The 18,026-nt window shown below is 39.0% G+C and overlaps 1 protein-coding gene across 1 annotated transcript; it reads right to left on the reverse strand.

Moving 5' to 3' along the window:
- Positions 1-347: 347 nt before the first annotated feature.
- LOC121887090 (zinc finger CCHC domain-containing protein 24-like) lies at positions 348-17,215 on the reverse strand. Its single transcript, XM_042397651.1, has 4 exons — positions 16,490-17,215; positions 14,986-15,186; positions 2,991-3,155; positions 348-1,541 (listed from the first exon to the last, which is right to left on the reverse strand). The coding sequence occupies exons 1-4, from the start codon at positions 16,700-16,702 to the stop codon at positions 1,428-1,430; spliced, it is 693 nt and encodes a 230-aa protein (XP_042253585.1). The 5' UTR covers positions 16,703-17,215; the 3' UTR covers positions 348-1,427.
- Positions 17,216-18,026: the final 811 nt, after the last annotated feature.

The raw sequence follows: 18,026 nt of genomic DNA on the forward strand, positions 1-18,026 counted from the left end.
TTGCTGCCTGTCATTTTCTGCCAGTCTTGGTATACAAGAAGGTGATGCAGCCGAATCTGATTTTGCTTTGTCATAAGTATATCATACCAGATGCTCAAATATGTTGACCCAGATTCTGCTGTGGGAAGATAAAAAATCTGGAACATCTGGAACATCTGGATCAGTTAATGTTGAAGAGCTGTGATATCAGTTGCCATCTATGCAGGCATGTGTGAATTTTACCAGCCCAAATTCGTACTGCCATATAAACAGAATGGTATTTTTAAAAAAAGATTTGACAGGTACAATAAAAAGTCAGAGACAAAAAGGAATTTATATAACAAAAGAGAAAGAAGGGACACTGAATAAAATGTTTAAATACATTTTAATACAAAAACATTTTAAGAGATCAAGAGATCCATCTCATGGGTTACTCAAACTAAGGCATATTAAATGGTGTTTAACACTTCTTAAACAGTTATAAATCAGGATACTTCTGTTCCATATTCACTTATCACCACAATGTCAGTTCCCGTTAAAACCTTCTAAAGCAACATTCAAACTCCCACTTAATCCTTCATTATCTTTGGTTCTTTCTCTCCCTAACGTTACATAGACATTAAGACCTATGACTCATAGAAAAAGCACTTTGGTGAGACTTTCTCAGCACTGGGTGCCAAAATATAACTGTGCTGTTGTCTTTTCTGGTTGTCAAGAAATGTTTCAACCATATTGCATTTGTCACAGTTTTATAAAACTTTGTAATAACTAAACCACCTAAAAGGTTCTTCACAAATAACTGTAGGCGCACATTATAAAAGTGTTAGTTGGCTAATATATTCCTTCACAAAGTGTAATAATCAACAAAACAGTAATGGCTTAAAAATATATCCAAACATTATGTACCATCCAGTACTGATAATACAGATAATAATGCAGATACACATTAATACTGCATATCCTTCTTAGTAAAGACTTGTTGCATATTTTATACAGAAAACATCATGATAGACAACTTTTTTCATTTAAGTTATTTCTGGAATATACAAACATGTAAAAGAGAATCTTCATCTGGTGACTTCACTCCTGAAATTTGCTCCAACATGTAGGACATGAGAAAAGACAAACACAGAGCTTAAAGTTTCTTAATTCACAGTTGGTAAGATTCTTTCTTCAAAGTTAAGACTTCAAATGAATATTCACATAATGATAGAGGTTACAGAACCCAGCAAATGCAAAGTACTCGTCTCCACTGAGAGATACTGCAGAAGTTTTCCACCACAATGAGCCTCCTATACTGAGAGTCACAGTGTCAGAAAATAATGTTGCATAAGAATAAACCATTAGATGCATTATAATACAATAAAGTTTATTATGCATTTTTTTTAGTAATTAAAATATAACTTTCCCTTTTTCATAAAACTTTGGAGGAAGGCGAGCAGAGAGTGTTATTGTACACGGCGGCAGTAGTAGCCGAGGACTTTGCATTTTTCACACAGATGCTGCGGATGCTCCTTGCTCTGGTCCGACACATCCAACCCATCCGGTTTCTCCAGGGGTCGCTGCAACAAAAAAACAAGAGTCTACTGTATTGCAGACTGAGATACACCAAGATTGTGTCCTCGGTTTCAGAGAATTTATGGGTTTTAATAAACAGTGTAAGAGTTTACATTCCTCAGTTACACAAAATGTTTTATCTAACATTGATTATTCTACTGTTTTGAACTCAGTGGGATTTGGTGTTTTTCCACCAGAATCATATTCCTGTCAGTATGAAGAAATATTTAAAACAGTGTTTAGACCATCATGTATGGGAGCTACAATTTACAGCAAATTTTACTAAACACAAATTATTATTGTAAAAAATAATTAATAATTAGAAGATTTCAGACTTTTTCATGGCTAGTCAAAAATTGGGCTTTGTTTGGGGGGGTTGGATGCCTGCTCCATGTCACTAGAAAACACTCAAAAAGAACATAAAAACACTGCACAAGCCTCTAAATTCTAATTCATTTTATCATCTGCATCTGGATGCAGAGTTGCATCAAGTACTCGTAATAGAGTTACAGTTAGAATTAACAACAATCATGGTGATTTTTGGAGGAGAATCACATGGAAATTAATGCTATTACATTTTGCATGATCACTCAGAGCTGATTTTGTCATCTACAGTAAGTTTGGCTGCAATTGCATATGTGTTCAAGAGAAATGATTTATATCAAAGAAGCCACAACTACAAACTACATAATAAATGTAGTAGATTTGGTGAAGATTGGTTGAAATGTATTTTCTTCTACACTGCATGATTCATAAAGTCCTTTATTAACTTATAAAGACATAGTGACACATGGTGGCACCGTTTGCACCAAAACCTAACCACTTGTTTCTTAGCCGATGGACTTTGCACCAAATTTAATATCCTGCTCTCTGAATAACAAACAAAACAGACAAAAATGGGACAAAAGGTAGGTAGATGTAACTGATGACTGCATGAAATTTCAGAATGAATGTTTTGGTTGAATGGTTCAGGTCTGGTATCATACCAGCAGCTTCATAAAATGATGGTAAAATCAAGCATTTGTATTTAATTAACATTTATGTTCAGGTATAATTTGCAGATAAAAACATTTACCCACAACAGTATGCCTTTTGTACAGCTACACAGGATTGCATTTCAACTGTTAAATATTTAACTGTGGAAAATATAAAGCAGCTTGTGGCCTCAAGGGTAAAACTACAAGGAAATGTACTGTAACAGCATGTAGTCACAAAGCATAAATTGGTTTAATGCCGTGTTGTGCACAGTGAGGCAGTGTTTTTCTTTGAGGATTCAACAGTATAGCTTGGTGAGCAGGACCTGTTCAAAACTTTTTGACTCCACATGAACAAGACTGGATCTGGGGGCCTCCTGGTAGCTGAGAGGCCCTATGCAGTCAGGTAGTTCACAGATGCATTGGTCTGGTTTGAAAAGGGAAACATGCTTTCTGTGTGTAGTTTGGATGTACTGTTACCTGCTTGTGAGGGTAAACATTGATGTGGCACTTGATACATTCTTGTCCCATGTTGGCCCAGGAGTTCCCGCTCATCCACTTCCTCTTGCATTTAGGGCATTTATATTCACCGAAACACCTCTTCTTTCCCTGATACGGGGTCAGGCCTTCACCTTTGGGTCGAGCCTGTAAAGAAATCAAACATTTTTACATTATTGACCTGACACCATTACTTAAATGTTTAAAAATGAAACATTTCTCAGCAGCTTTGAAAACATTTTGGTTTTTGCCTCTCACCACCTTTAACTGGAGGAGACTGACTGGCCTATTTGGTTTCTTTGGATGGCAGCCAATTCAAAGCTCTGCTTGATTAGAACGGGAAGTGATAGCTGCCCCGTTGGTGGTCAACAGAGTTGAGTTTATGGAGAAGTTTTGTTCTGTCAATACAACTTGGAAAAAAGCTCATTTGCTTTGACGCATGATGGGTCCTTACGGTCCTGGATGAGTGAGATTTTCAAAGGAACCTCTTGTATCTTATCTAAACTATACATGTAGAAGGATGGTGTAGAACATTAGAGGACTCTTTCTACTACAGAAGAGATAGAAAAAGCTTTAATGCTTAAATGATTTACTCCAAGGAAGTTGAGATATATTGTAATTGTTAATTTATATGTAAGACAGAAAAGAAGGAGTCTCAGCTTTCCCATTGGAAATGGACTCCCTCCCTCCAGCTGTGTTCCCGAGGGACCATAAAGGAGGCCCGGGCCTGTGGGGGGACCAATGGGAGAGGCCTCCCTGCTGTAGGACAAATACCTCAGGCTCTCAGTCATCCCTCCCAGCTGGCCTGGACCCACCAATCAGAACACAAAGATCTTTGCAGGGAGGAAATAAAACCCAGATGAACTCTGCACTTGTATAACATGACAAAATCCTAAACCCATCACATAGAAATCATCTTGACAAGACTGGTTTAAATTAGAAGCACCTCGGCTGAAAAGTAGGGCAAGTCAAAATTAAGACTGAATCCACACCAGCAGAGGACTTTACATCAAATCTTGTTTTCATTTCACAGCAGGAACATATGTCAGGTTCAAAACTTCTTACATATCATTTTATTCATTTCCAGAACTGAACTCTGGTTAAGAAATGTGTTTAGTGTTCCAACAGCCAAATCTATAACCATGTAGGCCACTGTGAAGCATTTTGAGGCCTGTGTTTACATCATTTAGCCACCGCGAGGCACTGTGGGAGGTCACTTTTGATGGAAGCCCTCTTTCTGAAGCGGCTACAGGGAGAGCAGACAGAGCATCATCTTCCTGAGGGAGGAAACAGCTTTCACTCTGCAAAACAATCAAAACAACCTCTACATAAAGTCTGGAGCTCAAAGGGCAGCAAAGGGCACAGCACACCCTGGTGTTTCCACTGGTTCCATCAAACATGTGTGACACTGACAACCGACAAAGGAAAATCGCACTTGCAGTATGACCTGACAGTGAATGGACACTCTTATGAGAAGCAGGAAAATTTGAGTGAAGGCAGAAAAATGCACAAATCTCTCATCGAGCCATCTGACACAACCAGTTTATTTAACACGAGGACACTACTACTCATTGTCTGATTTGACAATGGACTCAGGTAGTTCATAAAATAATTTGAACTTAAGACACTGTGCTCAAAACAACTTTTGAGAGATCTACGGCCCAAAGAGGATAGGCAATATTAGTACATTTTTCCAATATCATTATATTACAATATAGCAAATGCCTGCAAAAGCAATCAAAATGATGTTCAGAGCAATGAACCATGTTCCATTATACACCAAACTTTAACAACTTATTTGTTACTTTTAAATTGCAGTTTGAAGAATGTAACAGATCATATTGTCACCATTATACCACTGAGAGTAGATAAATGATAATACTGAATTATACTTCTTTGATGAAAGAAAGGTGCAACACTAATGCCCACAAATGGAAAATGAATTTAAAGAAGACTTAAGTTTACTGCCATGCTAGCAGCTCTGTGAGGTGGTACTTTGAGCTAAATGCTAATGTCAGTATGCTAGCATGCTCACGATGATAATGCTAACATTAGCAAGGTAATGTTTAATTTTATAACAAATTCCTGGACATTTTCGATGTAATTTGCAGGTATTTAAGGGTTAATTTTACAGAAAGAGTGGTGCATTTGGTACAAATCTTCAGAAAAAAAGAAAACAGAAAAAAGTGTTAAGTAGGTTTAGTTGGTAAGTACCCACTAACTATATTTGGGTACCTAGTTGTTAATTAGCAAAAATTCTTAATAAATTAGATTCTTAACCATTCTTTAACTGACAGAAAATTAGTTTCTATTAGTATTAGTATATTAGATTCTTTCTTAAAAACTCTTTAATGAGCAAATTTGCATTCATTACAAAGTTACATAACCCTTTCAATGAAGTGTCCTTGGAATGAACAGTTACACAGCAACTACTTTCAGGAAACTGTTGAAAAAATGTTGGCAAAACTACTTTTGAAACTACCACTCAGCGAACTTAACTTTTTTCCATTTTTTAAAATAATTTGCATATTGCTCCACCCTTTCTGTAAAGTGTCTTAAAAATTAACTGTTAAATACCTGCAAATTACCCCCGGAAATTAGTATGAAATTATCTGTAAAATTAAGTGTTACCTTTAGAAGATATTGCCATTGTAGTTTAGCATGATAGCATGCTAATGTTTGCTCATTAACACTAAACACAAAGTATAGCTGTGGCTAATGGGAATGTCATTCGTTGTGCGCAAGCAGTTATCACAATTCATACTGAGGAGGACATGAATGTCTGCAACAATTTTCATGCTAATGCATCCATTTGCCAAGACATTTCACTGTAACCCACATGTGCTTCTAAAGCCAAGGAATCACTTAAGTCCACGAATGAATTTCATGTTAGTCCATCCAATAGTGGTCGAGATATTTCTAAAAACATGAAGGCTTGACGTTTTGGGTGTTTTGCCGAGTTGTTGTTTTGTTGAGTTGGGTCAATTTTCCATTTTTCTTTTCTTTGTCATACAATGAAAAATTAAAACAGGCACAAATTACATATTTTCTCTCACAGCAGATTCTTCACATGTGATTGAAGATCTTTGTGGCCTAAAACCACATGTGAGAAACTGTACTGGTTTAATATAGATAGATAGATATGAAATTCATTTATTATGTGCATTACAACACACCCCATCTCAAAAACCATAAGTTGTGTAACTTCAGCCGCAGAGTGCACAGAGCAATGTAAAGCCAGATTTTGAGGCTGCAGCAGATAAGCTTGGCCCAGATCCTTGTAGCCTGGTGAGAGAGGCCCAGGAGGTTGGCTACCTCCCTCAGCCATCATCTGGAAACCATCAGGATAAACAATGGACTACTCCAAACCATACCCCCCCCCCCCTCCACGTCCCCACCCCCTTCTCCTTTCTCTCTCCCTCATTCACTCTCTCCCCCACTTCCATGCCCCCATGAGACATTCATCCTGGAGAACACATGAACACCAAGCCTGTTGGGTACCATGTGGTCAATTACTCCACACTAACAAACCCACAGTGCTCTCTCCCTTGCTGGGTTTAATTTGTATCAGCCCCCCACAGTATCACAGAGTAGCTCAGCTGTTACCGAAGTAAAACAACACATAAATGCCTGGACTGATATCCACAGCAATAGGTCTCCAATGTTTTAAAGACTCCTATGTCGGCTTGAGTGATGCTTTCCAATAGCTTGTGAAATCAATTATCTCCACAAGGGTTTAAAACAACAAATGGTAACTTTCCATTTTCCCTTGTATTAGAATTGCTAGATTTATTTGTATGACAATTGTTTCTGCACGATTAGTTGAGTAATTGGTAACAAAATTTGATTAATTGCTGAAGTTATGTATCTGACTCTTTGAAAGAAAACTGTCCATCTAAAAAAAAAAAAAGTCTGTCACTGACAACTCAGGGCTTATAAATACAAATCATTCCTCTGTCTAAATGTTTGGCTTTTTGGCTTCTGCATCTTTTAACTGGACACACAGAAACGGACACAGAGTTGTGATGACTGTTAACACAGTTACTGTATATGAGGCTGGAAAGTATAAGCACACCGACATGCCATTGTTTTGTCCTTGCACAGCTGCTCTTGCTGTGTCAAAGATGCTGAACTCAGCATTCACACAGCTTTAAATGCAGATGAAGCTTCTCTCCTGGGTTCATCAAAAAGATAAGCACAAACCACAGAGCTGCAAGTCAAGGAAACAAGATGTGAGACGTTCCCCAGCCAATGGAAGCAAACTTGTGTCCTGTTTTACACAATGGCACTTCCTATTTTCCAGGGGCCAAATGGTCCACTTATAGAAACATCAAGGTATCAAATTATTCCTTTAACAGCATAAATCTCCTTCTACTCAGCCATCTGAAATACTGCAAGAATGAACTTCCCCTCCCTCCAAAATAAATATGATTAGATACGAAACGATGCGATTTGGCGCTATATAAATAAAATTGACTTGACTTGACTTGGAGGCCAAAGAGCAGATGATTGGTTTTCTGTTTTCCTGCATTGCTCTCCATATTTTCAGTCTATTGTTTGGAACTTGCATAGCCTTTAAACATGCAGAATGATTCCCACACACATATATCATAGACTTTATACATCTCAGCACCTATTTCACACCAACTGTTAATTTCATATTCTGTAAGGAGGATTAATATCTAGTAATACCCACCCTGCTCGAGCTGGAGTCTGACAACAGCTCCAGTCCTGGCCGTGGTCAAGTTGACGACATATACAGCTGTAGACTGGCGTTATGTTTCACAAAGAGTGAATGACAAGGGCAGGCGGGCTGGCAGACAAACAAGAAACGCAACAGCAAAATATTCCTTGCTTCAGTTCAAAACACGGTTAAGTGAGATTCAAGAAATGGGTCTTAAAATCTTATGACAGCTGTGGGGAGGAAAAGTTCAACTTTGTGTCTTTGAGTTGTTCTGTGAAAGTGATTCTTAGGTTCCCAGAAGGTCAGTAACAAGAAAATATTGTTATGTTCAGTAATTGATTCACTTATAGTCAGTGTTGTACTATGGAAATGATTTAATTGTATGTTTCACGCCTCTCATGAAAACCTACATTTCTACACTGAATCACATCCTGAAGTGGCAGTCAAACGTGCCTCTAATTGATGTGCAGTAGACCTAACAGGCAATTCACTGCCTTCTATCTTCATACCCTTCATACCGCTCTCTACTCAACCAAATATACTTGTTGGTAGTAAGTGTGAAAAATAATCCATCAAGCACATAAATCATTTAAAGAGTAACTTAACATCAGGGGTCATTGGGGTCATAAGCAGGATTTGAACACCTCAAATCCCAAAATTTGGCACAACACCCCAAACCATAAATTTTAGTGTAGTGCCCCTGAATAACAATGTTTAATATGCTGCCCCTAGCATTAGTTTTGTGCGCCTAAAACCTGAAATTTGGGTTTGCATAAAAAATCTGAAACTTTGGTATTACTCCCATGTGCTTTTTTTACTCCTCAGGTTTGAAATATGATAAAATTCCCAATATTTAAAATATAAAATTTGGCTATGACTTAAGTAATTTCTTTCAAGTCAAAGAAAAATGTCTTTTATAACCAAAAACTGCAACAAACTGCATATAAACACAAAACGAAGATATTTGTTATTTTGGAAGGTACCAACCGTTGAATAAGATATAACTGAAGATGCAATGTAAAGTGTAGTTAGAGTCAAGATTAGGGAAACTTGTCATTTCACCCTTATTTCCCCTTCTTTCCCCTCACATGCTCTTGAAATTGAAAAACGTGCAATGCACAATAACTAAATCCAGCATATCAAAAGAGATTTTCTCTTAAAAACATGCAACCACAAAAACCAAGCTGTGCATTCTTTTCCTATATGTTCATCAGCTTTGAGCAGATGACAGCCACTGTTTTTCAAAGGGAGTCTATCTACCCCACATTCCAGGGTTTCCTCTATCTTGCTCGTCTTCCTCAGCAGATGTTCCAGCCAAAAGCAACAGACAGCATACTGAGGACAGATAAGACATTTATCAGCAGTAAAAACAAAAGGACCAAAGCCACAGTAATCAGACAGTGTTGCTTGAGATTCACCAGTAACACGTTCGGCTGTGAACTGTATCGTTTCACCTGGATAGAAGTACAATGTCCAGGCCAAAAACAACACCGATATTGTCATCAATATTTAAACTGGGTGACCAAACATCAATAAAAACACTGATCAAATATCATTGCTAGAGAGGAAACAAGTAGTACTGACCCAAAAAAAATTTATTGTATGTATATTGTCATTTTATTAGAAATCAGTCAGTCAGTGCTTATCAACTATACTTTGACAAATAAAAAGTTCCTCCCTGTCCACAGCTACAGAGGGGCAGTTTGTAAAGCCTGCACAGTGTTTTTGTTGCATGTTATTCATTCAGTTAACTGCCAGTCAATTGCTCAGTAGTGTTTTTTCTTCATTGTGATACATTCCAGAGCTTTCCCTACTGTTAAGACAAGACTTGTCACGTTATCTTAAAGGAGTAGTTTGCTATTGTAGGTCCTCTTTAATACGCTAGAGCTGTCATTAAAGAGGACCTATTATGTTTTTCCTTATTTTCAGACATATATAACTTATAATGTCACAGTGTCAGATGTTGATGTTAAAAGTGGTTGACGAGGTAAACATCTACAGAAGTAATCAGTGCTAGCAAAAAGCACCGGCTTCAGAGTGCTCTGAAGTTTCCAACGTTTTTTTCTACTTTTAACCCGAGCGGACGTCAGCTCATGACAGATTTCTTTATATGAACACCTGCTCCACACACAGCGCGTAAGTTTACTGCTCCGCTCCAGGGGTCACGCCGAGCCATGACTCCATTACACAGCACTGCAAAGTAAAATAAGTCGTTTACCTGTCGGAGGTGTGCTGGTCGTCTGGAGCTCTTCATGATACTTCTCACTGTGGCTGTTTCTGCTTGTACTATTCCTCCCTGCATTATTTCTAACTGATCTGCTGAGCAAATAGCTCCAAATATGTCTATACGTTGTTGTTTCGACCAGTTTGTAGCGCCACTAACGAAGCTCTGCTAATTCAGTGAGGAACATGTTTCACTTCCTTCACAATAAAAGCCTCCTATTATTCAGTCATTTAAAAGCTTTTAATTTTTCGTGAAGCAGGAAACGTTGGGTTTGCATTGGTGGTACAGTTCATGGATATATAAAGAGAACTGGATACAGGAAGAGCGCCAGGCTTTGAAGCCAATTTGACATAGCGGCCAAATTATAACATAATTACAACGTCACGTGATGCACACTGGCCCAAAAAGACTTTTTCCCATAGACTTACATTGTGAAAGAGACATCCGTAAATCAGCAAATACATTTTTTTGAGCATCACAACCCCCACGAAATGACTCGTCTCGCTATCAGAATTAAATCCGTTCAGTCCGATCACATTTCAAAAGCCTAGAAGAGCCGTATGATTGAATTGTTTTATCCCCATTCAAGTTAGCCAGGGGGCTAAATCAGAAGTACACAAGTGTGCATGCTCTATGGGCCACACAATGCTGAAGATCCGGGCACTTTCATACCCAGAAATCAATTTTTTTTTGCTTCATGCGCCACTGAGCAACTTTCATAGGAATGAACGGGGCCCCGCCTCTGACGCTGTATCCAGTTCTCCTTATACATCCATGGCACAGTTACACAACTCTGATGTGTAAAGCTGGCCAATCAGAACAGAGTGGGCTCATCGGGAGGGGGGCCTTAAAGAGACAGGAGCTCAAATGAACTGTTCAGAGACACAGGGTATAATGAGGGGCTGCAAAAAGGGCCAGTATATGATAAATAAGGATTTTTTTGAACTGTGAATCATGCAAGCTACTCTTGTGGAGTCAAAAATTAAAAATTTATAGCTGAAATGAGCATAATAGGTCTTCTTCAAATATGAAAATCAAGCCAAGAGACAGTTAGCCTAGCTTAGCATAAAGACTGGAAGAAGTGGAAAACAGCTGGCCTGGTTCTGTCCTAATGTAAGAAAAAATTACCAGTACCAGCACCCCTTGGGCTCACAAATTAATACTTTATGTTATATCTTGCCTGGCAAACTCACAGTGACGACAAGACTGCATGTGTGTTATTTAGTTTAGCTGTAGCCTCCTATTTAACAGACCTTCGGACAGAGCCAGGCTAGTTGTTTCCCCCTGTTCACAGTATTTATGCAATGCTAAGCTAAGCTAACCAGCTACTGACTCCAGCTAGCCTACATACTGTATTTACCATATAGACATGACTTACTCTTGGCAAGAAAGCAATTAAGCATATTTCCATATTTCCAAAAATGTCAAGTTACTCCTTGAAGGACTGCTAAAATTAAAATTACAAGAATTCCATATTCTGGATTTGAAAGCATCTTTTGGTGTTGCATTGTGGTCTAAAAGCAGTGTCAGAAGCTTTTCCAACCTGGTGAAAAAATGTATAAATCTATGGGAATCATTGAATTTGTAGCTTTATTGTATGTTAATGGTCAAAGAAAAAACAAAGTTAAGGATTTTGATAATGGGATGAAATACTAGTTAGATGTTAAAACTAAACTACTCACTATGGGTTTCAGTCTTCAAAGACCAAATACACATCAAGGAATTCCTTCCATAAGCCTTGCTACTTCCAAAGTTCTTCTGTCCAGAGTATTTATCAAGTCAGTCATCTTTCCCACTCAAACATGATTAAACTGTAACTGTAAAAACATGCTCTGAATGCAGACATGTCTGGGAAGCTGCTTACTGGCCCTTTAAATTAGCAGCCTATAGCTGTTCTTCTCTCTGCAAAGACAGAAGAGAGACAGACAGAGAGAGACGGAGATGACTGCAGCCAAGCAGAGCTGAGCGAACAATACAGCCTGACTTCCTGACCTTTGGTTCCACAGCTCCTCTGGAGAAACAATGCTCTCCTTATTTAGCCAAGGCCCTTCCCACCATACACCCATTTACTGTCAGCACACTGTCACTTGTGTATTCTCTTTACAGTAACCGGGTTCAGCTACTTAATTGGCAAGGGGTCATTAAAATGTTGTGACCCTGGGTTAAGGGGTGAAAGGTGTTAAACTGGCAATACATTTGGTCATTTGGTTGAAACTGAAAGATTTTACAATCAAAATGGTACAGAAGACTTTTTACAAGACTATCAGCTTCATCAATTCCTTTTCCTGCCACCACACATACAGTGAGACATCAAAAGTGTCCCAGCAGTATGTATTTCAGTTGTCTTGAGCTAAAAATGCCGCAGATTCCTGCCGGCAAGAACAAAAAGCAGTTTGTTCATTAGTTACAGCTTCTGAAGAACATTCAGCTCGGCTTCAACTGAAGAAGGCTTTGTCATGACAGCTCCGCAATCATTACTTTGAGTCTGAAATATTAGCCACACATGATAAAATCTGACATCATCTTTCTAAAACAGAGCAAGAGCGACAGAGAGCCAGCCAGCATAAATGGTTTCCAGATTTTGCACATTTCAAAGGGCGTGGCTGCAAAGAAGAATCGTAAATATCTCAGTAATCCTTTGACAGCTTAACCCCCTAGTGAGTCAAGTAACCCAACTCTCCACAACGCTGTCACCAGGATGTTTATCACTGACACGCTGAGCACAGCATGGATAGCATATCTTATACATTCAACTAGGACAGCAACCCAAATTATTGATGCTAACAGAAGAGTATGCTTCCAATGAGGTGCCATATGTTTCTGTATAAAAGATGAAAACTTTTAGAGTTGATACGGGCCCCATTCCACCCACAGAAAGGCTGTTAAAGACCCCGCACACCCACTTCCTGTGTGCTTCTTCTCTCATCTTAGTGAGCCGTGACATTCTTTGATTCCTGTCCACTACAGCTCCAGTGCAAACCAGTCAGCTATGGAAGCCTGCAACAGGCAGTCCAAACTCCTACTGATAATATGTTTTAAATCACTCAAAAAAGAAGAAGCTTTTAACCATGTCATTTTTTAAAGGCTTTGATTTATCTACGCATTACCACAATACCATATCCTTCATTTGAAAAAACATACTGTGCAAAATCTGGTGTTTCAAAGATACAGTTTCCCTAATTGGTCAGCTTATACCTTAAATAGGCCGAATCTATGGGCTAATATACAGTATACTTTAAAATAAGTGCTGGCATGTTCGTTCAACAGTCTTGAAGTGGTGAAAAGCTCCTTTTGAACATTCAGACAGGATGGGATCTGCTTTAGCCAAATATCTTTAGTGTACTGACAGTCAAACCCACTTTCTGCAGCAATTGGCCAGATATGCACAGATGTGAAAATATTAAGAGCTATAAGCTCACTGCAAATGATTTTCTCCACATTCCTCACATTCCTCTTCTGCTCGTGTTCACTTCTTAACTGCAACAATCTCGACTGAGTTGGTAGTGATGGAGGCAATAAGCGTTTAGAAATGAGACTAGAGTAGAGAGTGTTTGAAATGTGGATCTAGTTCAAAACAGATAGTGAGCTGATAGACAGGCTCTTCCCACGTTTACGCTTGTTGTTTTTGCATCGAAGTTGGAATCGATGTTTGGGAAATACGCTTATTCACTTTCTTGCAGAGAGTTATATGAGAAGACTGATACCACTCTCATGTCTGTACAGTAAATATATAAGCTAGACAGAGCCAGCAGCCAGTTAGTTTAGCGTAGCATAAAAACTGGAAACAGGGGGAAACAGTTAGCCTGGCTCTGCCCCAAGGTAACAAAATCAGCACAACTAAAACTCAGTAATTACCACTTTATTTCTCATCTCTTTAATCAAATCAACAACAATTTGTCGTTTTACAGGGAGTTATGCATCTTTGGACAAAGCCAGGCTAGCTATTTCCCCCTGTTTTTAGGCTATATGCTATGCTAAGCGAAGCAGCTGCTGGCTCCAGCTAGCCTACATATTTACCACACAGATGTAAGAGTGGTATTAGTCTTCTCACCTAACTATCGGCAAGAGAGTGATTTCCCAAAATGTCTTAAAAGCTACAGCTTTAAGCTCAGACAGCTGGTATTCAACCCATACCAAGGAATGTGGCAACCTCTGTTACCTGCAATATTTTAATCCCCCAACCATTAGGACAGTTGACACTCTAAAAAACTATACACTACTTGGCTTTTCTGAAATACCTTAAACACAAAATTACAAAAACTGTTACTTATATAACGAGATTTAATTGCTAAACATTATTATCTGGGGGATAATCAGAGAATCCTGCAGTTTTTATGCTTTTAAAACCCTCTCACTAGCGAATCCTCTGTTTGCCTCACAAGAGGAAGCAATTTCACTTTATAGGCTTCTTTATATAATTGACCAGTAAAAGTTAACCAGCTATTTGAAGTTCTACTTTTTGCTACCTTGCTTCTTGGACACATCCTGTCCATCAGTCATTTGATTATTTCCATTACACCTAACAAATGTCAGGCATTTCCCTCTGAACATGATCAATGGGAAAACGCAGCTGCACATAAAGCAGCGGTAATATTTCTTTCGTGTTTTGAGTAGAGGTCGTGCCTAGTTCCACAGAGAAACCTATCATCTTTCATTAAGGCCAGCTCTGAGATTCAATCTGGCATCTGCTGCTCATTACCAACCTTGCAGTGGTACATCTAACTCAAATATGTGCTGAGGAATCTATTTCACACAGAAAAAAATAATACAAACATGACATTCTAACTGAGAATTTATCATTTTAATAAAAGGATGGATAGTCTAACTGCATCTATGTGAGAAAACGTGGATTTCATCTGAGATTAAGATCAAATATGTCACCTTATTAACTATGATTTTCTCCTTATCAGACAGCACTTTGTATGTTCTTTGAAACATAATGACGCATTTGATAGACAGCTCAAATTATCACCCACATAGTGCACAACTGTTTCATTTTAGGCTACTGGCTGTGTGGATCTGCACCTGACTGATGTAAAGCATCACTGAATGGCTTGTGTGCAGCTTACCTGAGGACAGTCTTTGATGTAGTGTCCTTTGTTGAAGCAAAGGTGGCACAGGTAGTTAGGCGGCGGCCTTTTGCTGGGTTTACGTGTCTCTGGGGACAGAGAGAGGTCTGAGAAATGGTCGGCCAGAGAGCTCAGACCGTCCACGATATTGTTGAGGGACCCGTAGGGCGAGGAGCTCTTGTAGAAATTGTTGTTCAAAGCCTGTCAGAGAGAAACATAATACACCAAGATGATGAATCACTGGCAACAGAACCATGTGGATGTAAACAATCAAATATATGGCAGAAAGACAAAAGTAGGGCTGCAACTAACAAATGTTATCAATTAATCTGTTGTTTTTTTATTGAATCCTTAAATGTTTAGTCAATAAATGTCAGAAACTAGTAAAAAATGCCCATGAATGTTCTCGATTCATTTTCTGTTGCTCGAATAATTGATTAATCGACATATTGTTTCAGCTCAACACAAAAGTATCTCTCATTTCACAAAAACACAGCAGATTATTGTTGTGATTCTTCGATGAAAGAGCATTTCAGTCGGCATGTCAGTCCATCACCCTGATTGATTCTCCTGTTTGTCCCTCTGACAGTGGCCAACATTATTGTACTTCTGCAGATGCGCTGCCTTTACTGCATTTACTGTGAGCCGATAGTGTCCATTTCCTCGTCAGAACAAAATGCCTTTGTCGTACATTCTTCTAACTGGTCCTATTGGCGCGCACAATTGGCATCATTGTGTCGGTCAGGGGAGACGGGTGCTATGGTACCGCAGGGTAAGTATGAAGAACAGCCTGTAGACACTGGCTGTTTACTCTGAAGGCATCACAGAGAGAGAATTGTGATTGGATGGGCAGGTCCATTACAATGCTGTTCTGCATGAGACATCAAACCACTGCACATCTGTAACATCTGTGCTGTTGAGAATATCATTTTTTTTAAGTTAAAGAGTGATTTTTTTAAGTGAAAGCACATCAAATGGTGATTTTTTATGCCACTATTTTAACCAAATCTCACTTATTTAAGTTTTTCATACTTTTCCTGAATGGGCCAGTATTAAAAGAAGCAACATCAAGTCCCATCATACTCCCCTGACCAAGCAGACGCTGGCCAAAACTCTTATATTTTTAAAAAACCTTGTGAGAGTTCTTTCTCAACCTGCCATTCCTCCTCCAGCTGCACACTGACACCAGAACAGTCTGAACACACTCAGGCACTATACCAGGGTACAAAACACATATTCATACTACCCACTCACCACAGTGCGACCCAATGAAGGCATGCAGGTGAGGTTTACTGTATGGGCAACAAAAATAACCTGGAGTGAATGTGAATGTGAGTATAATATTCATGGCCATTTTAGGAGAGAGAGTTTAACATGCAGCAGAGATGAGTCAGTGGACAAAGATTCAACAAAGAATGGATGTTGTAAGCCTCAAAACTGCCATGCAGAGTGTTAAACTTTACTGTGAGCGCGTTATAACAGCGTAGCATCACACGAATTCTACCTCACTCCTCAGGTGGAAGAAGTTGTTGAGATAGTTGGAGCTCAGATCTGCTGCGCTGCGCTTGGAGCTGTTCATGTCCTGAGGAGAAGTGTCCGATTCGACTCTGAACGCATCAAAAGCGCCGCTCGGTGTGTCTTGCAAGGACATATACACCCAGTTGAGCAGCTGTGCAGGTTGGTACACAGGAGTACCAGTCTCTATAGCAGACATCATATTGCTTTTGGAAGGCTGCGCCTCTTGGAACAGCACCGTCAGAACTGCCGGATTTTCTGGACCACCCAATTCCTTTCAGTCATCCCCTTTGAATCGGCTGGATGGGTGTGATCTTTGTGTGCACCTGGGGAGCCCTGGAGGACCCCAGTAACGGCACAACGGTGACGGGGGAGTTTGCAGTGAAAGCATGAAGCGCAAAACCCTGAATGCCAGCTGGAAGCTGGAAGCAGCGTTCCCGGCAAAGAGTCTGAGTTGCGTCACATCCAATAGGAGGTCCCACATGCATCTATCTGCTTACATTTCCTTTGCATAATTAGAGCCACAGTTACCAGTATATCTGGGAGGGACCCCCACTTACCTATTGCGGAGCACTATGTAGAGTAACTAGGAGTTTCAATGGAGTATTTTGCCCAAAACACCGGTGTACATTTTGGACTTCTGAAACAGTTTTGAATGAGTTTCTTTTAATTTATTTCAAGAAAGCATTGCAATTCATAACATATACTTTTAATATCCTATTCAGTCATATTTCATATTTTGTCGTTATCTTATTGTGTTTTATGCAAAAGTACAAAAATAAAATATAATTGTTGTGTTGCTAAATTTTCTTAATAAAATGAATGTTGCTGCTCAGTTTTTGTGATGCTTATGGTCAACAACTGATGAATCTGTATATTTTACTGCCCCAAACCTGATGTACAATATGTGCTATTTCGCACAGATGGCCATGTAAGGGTTACAGTTGGTGGAGAGAGATTTAACTATATGGCCAATAAAAATGTATATATGGTCTACCATACACTTATTGTCCACAAGTAGGCTGCTGCCATCTACTGTTTTAAGTTGATACTGAGTACACTCAACACAATACAGTGATTCTTCAGTTTCATGAACAGCAGCTGCAGATCAAATGCTGCATATGAAATTCCATAAATTGTGGGCTGGGTGTTATTGTAAGCTGTAGGCTCGGCTGTAGGTTTGTCTGTGTGTGATATTGTAGCTCATCTCCCTCCCTGCATGTTTTCTTTTGGGAAAGAATTAGGAATCATCAATAAGTTACCCTATAAACAAAAAGCTGACGTGTGCCCAGCTGACTCAATGGGAAAATTTAAAAAAAAAAAAAAAAAAAAGATAAAGAAAAATACGGATGTTTATCAGCATTAATTTATTTTAAAGAAACGTTTTAATGAACGAATCTAATTTTAATAAGTGACCCAGTGACTCAGTATTAAAATCAATAACTGTGCGTATGTAAGCCTCTGCTGCAGCCCTCCTTAATTGGTAATTAAGCCAGAGCCAATCAGTGACGTCTACACATAGTGGT

Source organism: Thunnus maccoyii, chromosome 20 (assembly GCF_910596095.1).
Source record: "Thunnus maccoyii chromosome 20, fThuMac1.1, whole genome shotgun sequence".
NCBI lineage: Eukaryota > Metazoa > Chordata > Actinopteri > Scombriformes > Scombridae > Thunnus > Thunnus maccoyii.

Bases quoted from the DNA above. Each gene is read 5' to 3' on its own strand.
- LOC121887090 (XM_042397651.1), bottom strand. From the start codon at position 16,702: ATGATGTCTGCTATAGAGACTGGTACTCCTGTGTACCAACCTGCACAG. The intron at 3,156-14,985 runs GTAAGCTGCACA...ATTTCTTTACAG, and splicing joins ACATCAAAGACTGTCCTCAG to GCTCGACCCAAAGGTGAAGG. The intron at 1,542-2,990 runs GTAACAGTACAT...TTTTTGTTGCAG, and splicing joins ATGTTTACCCTCACAAGCAG to CGACCCCTGGAGAAACCGGA.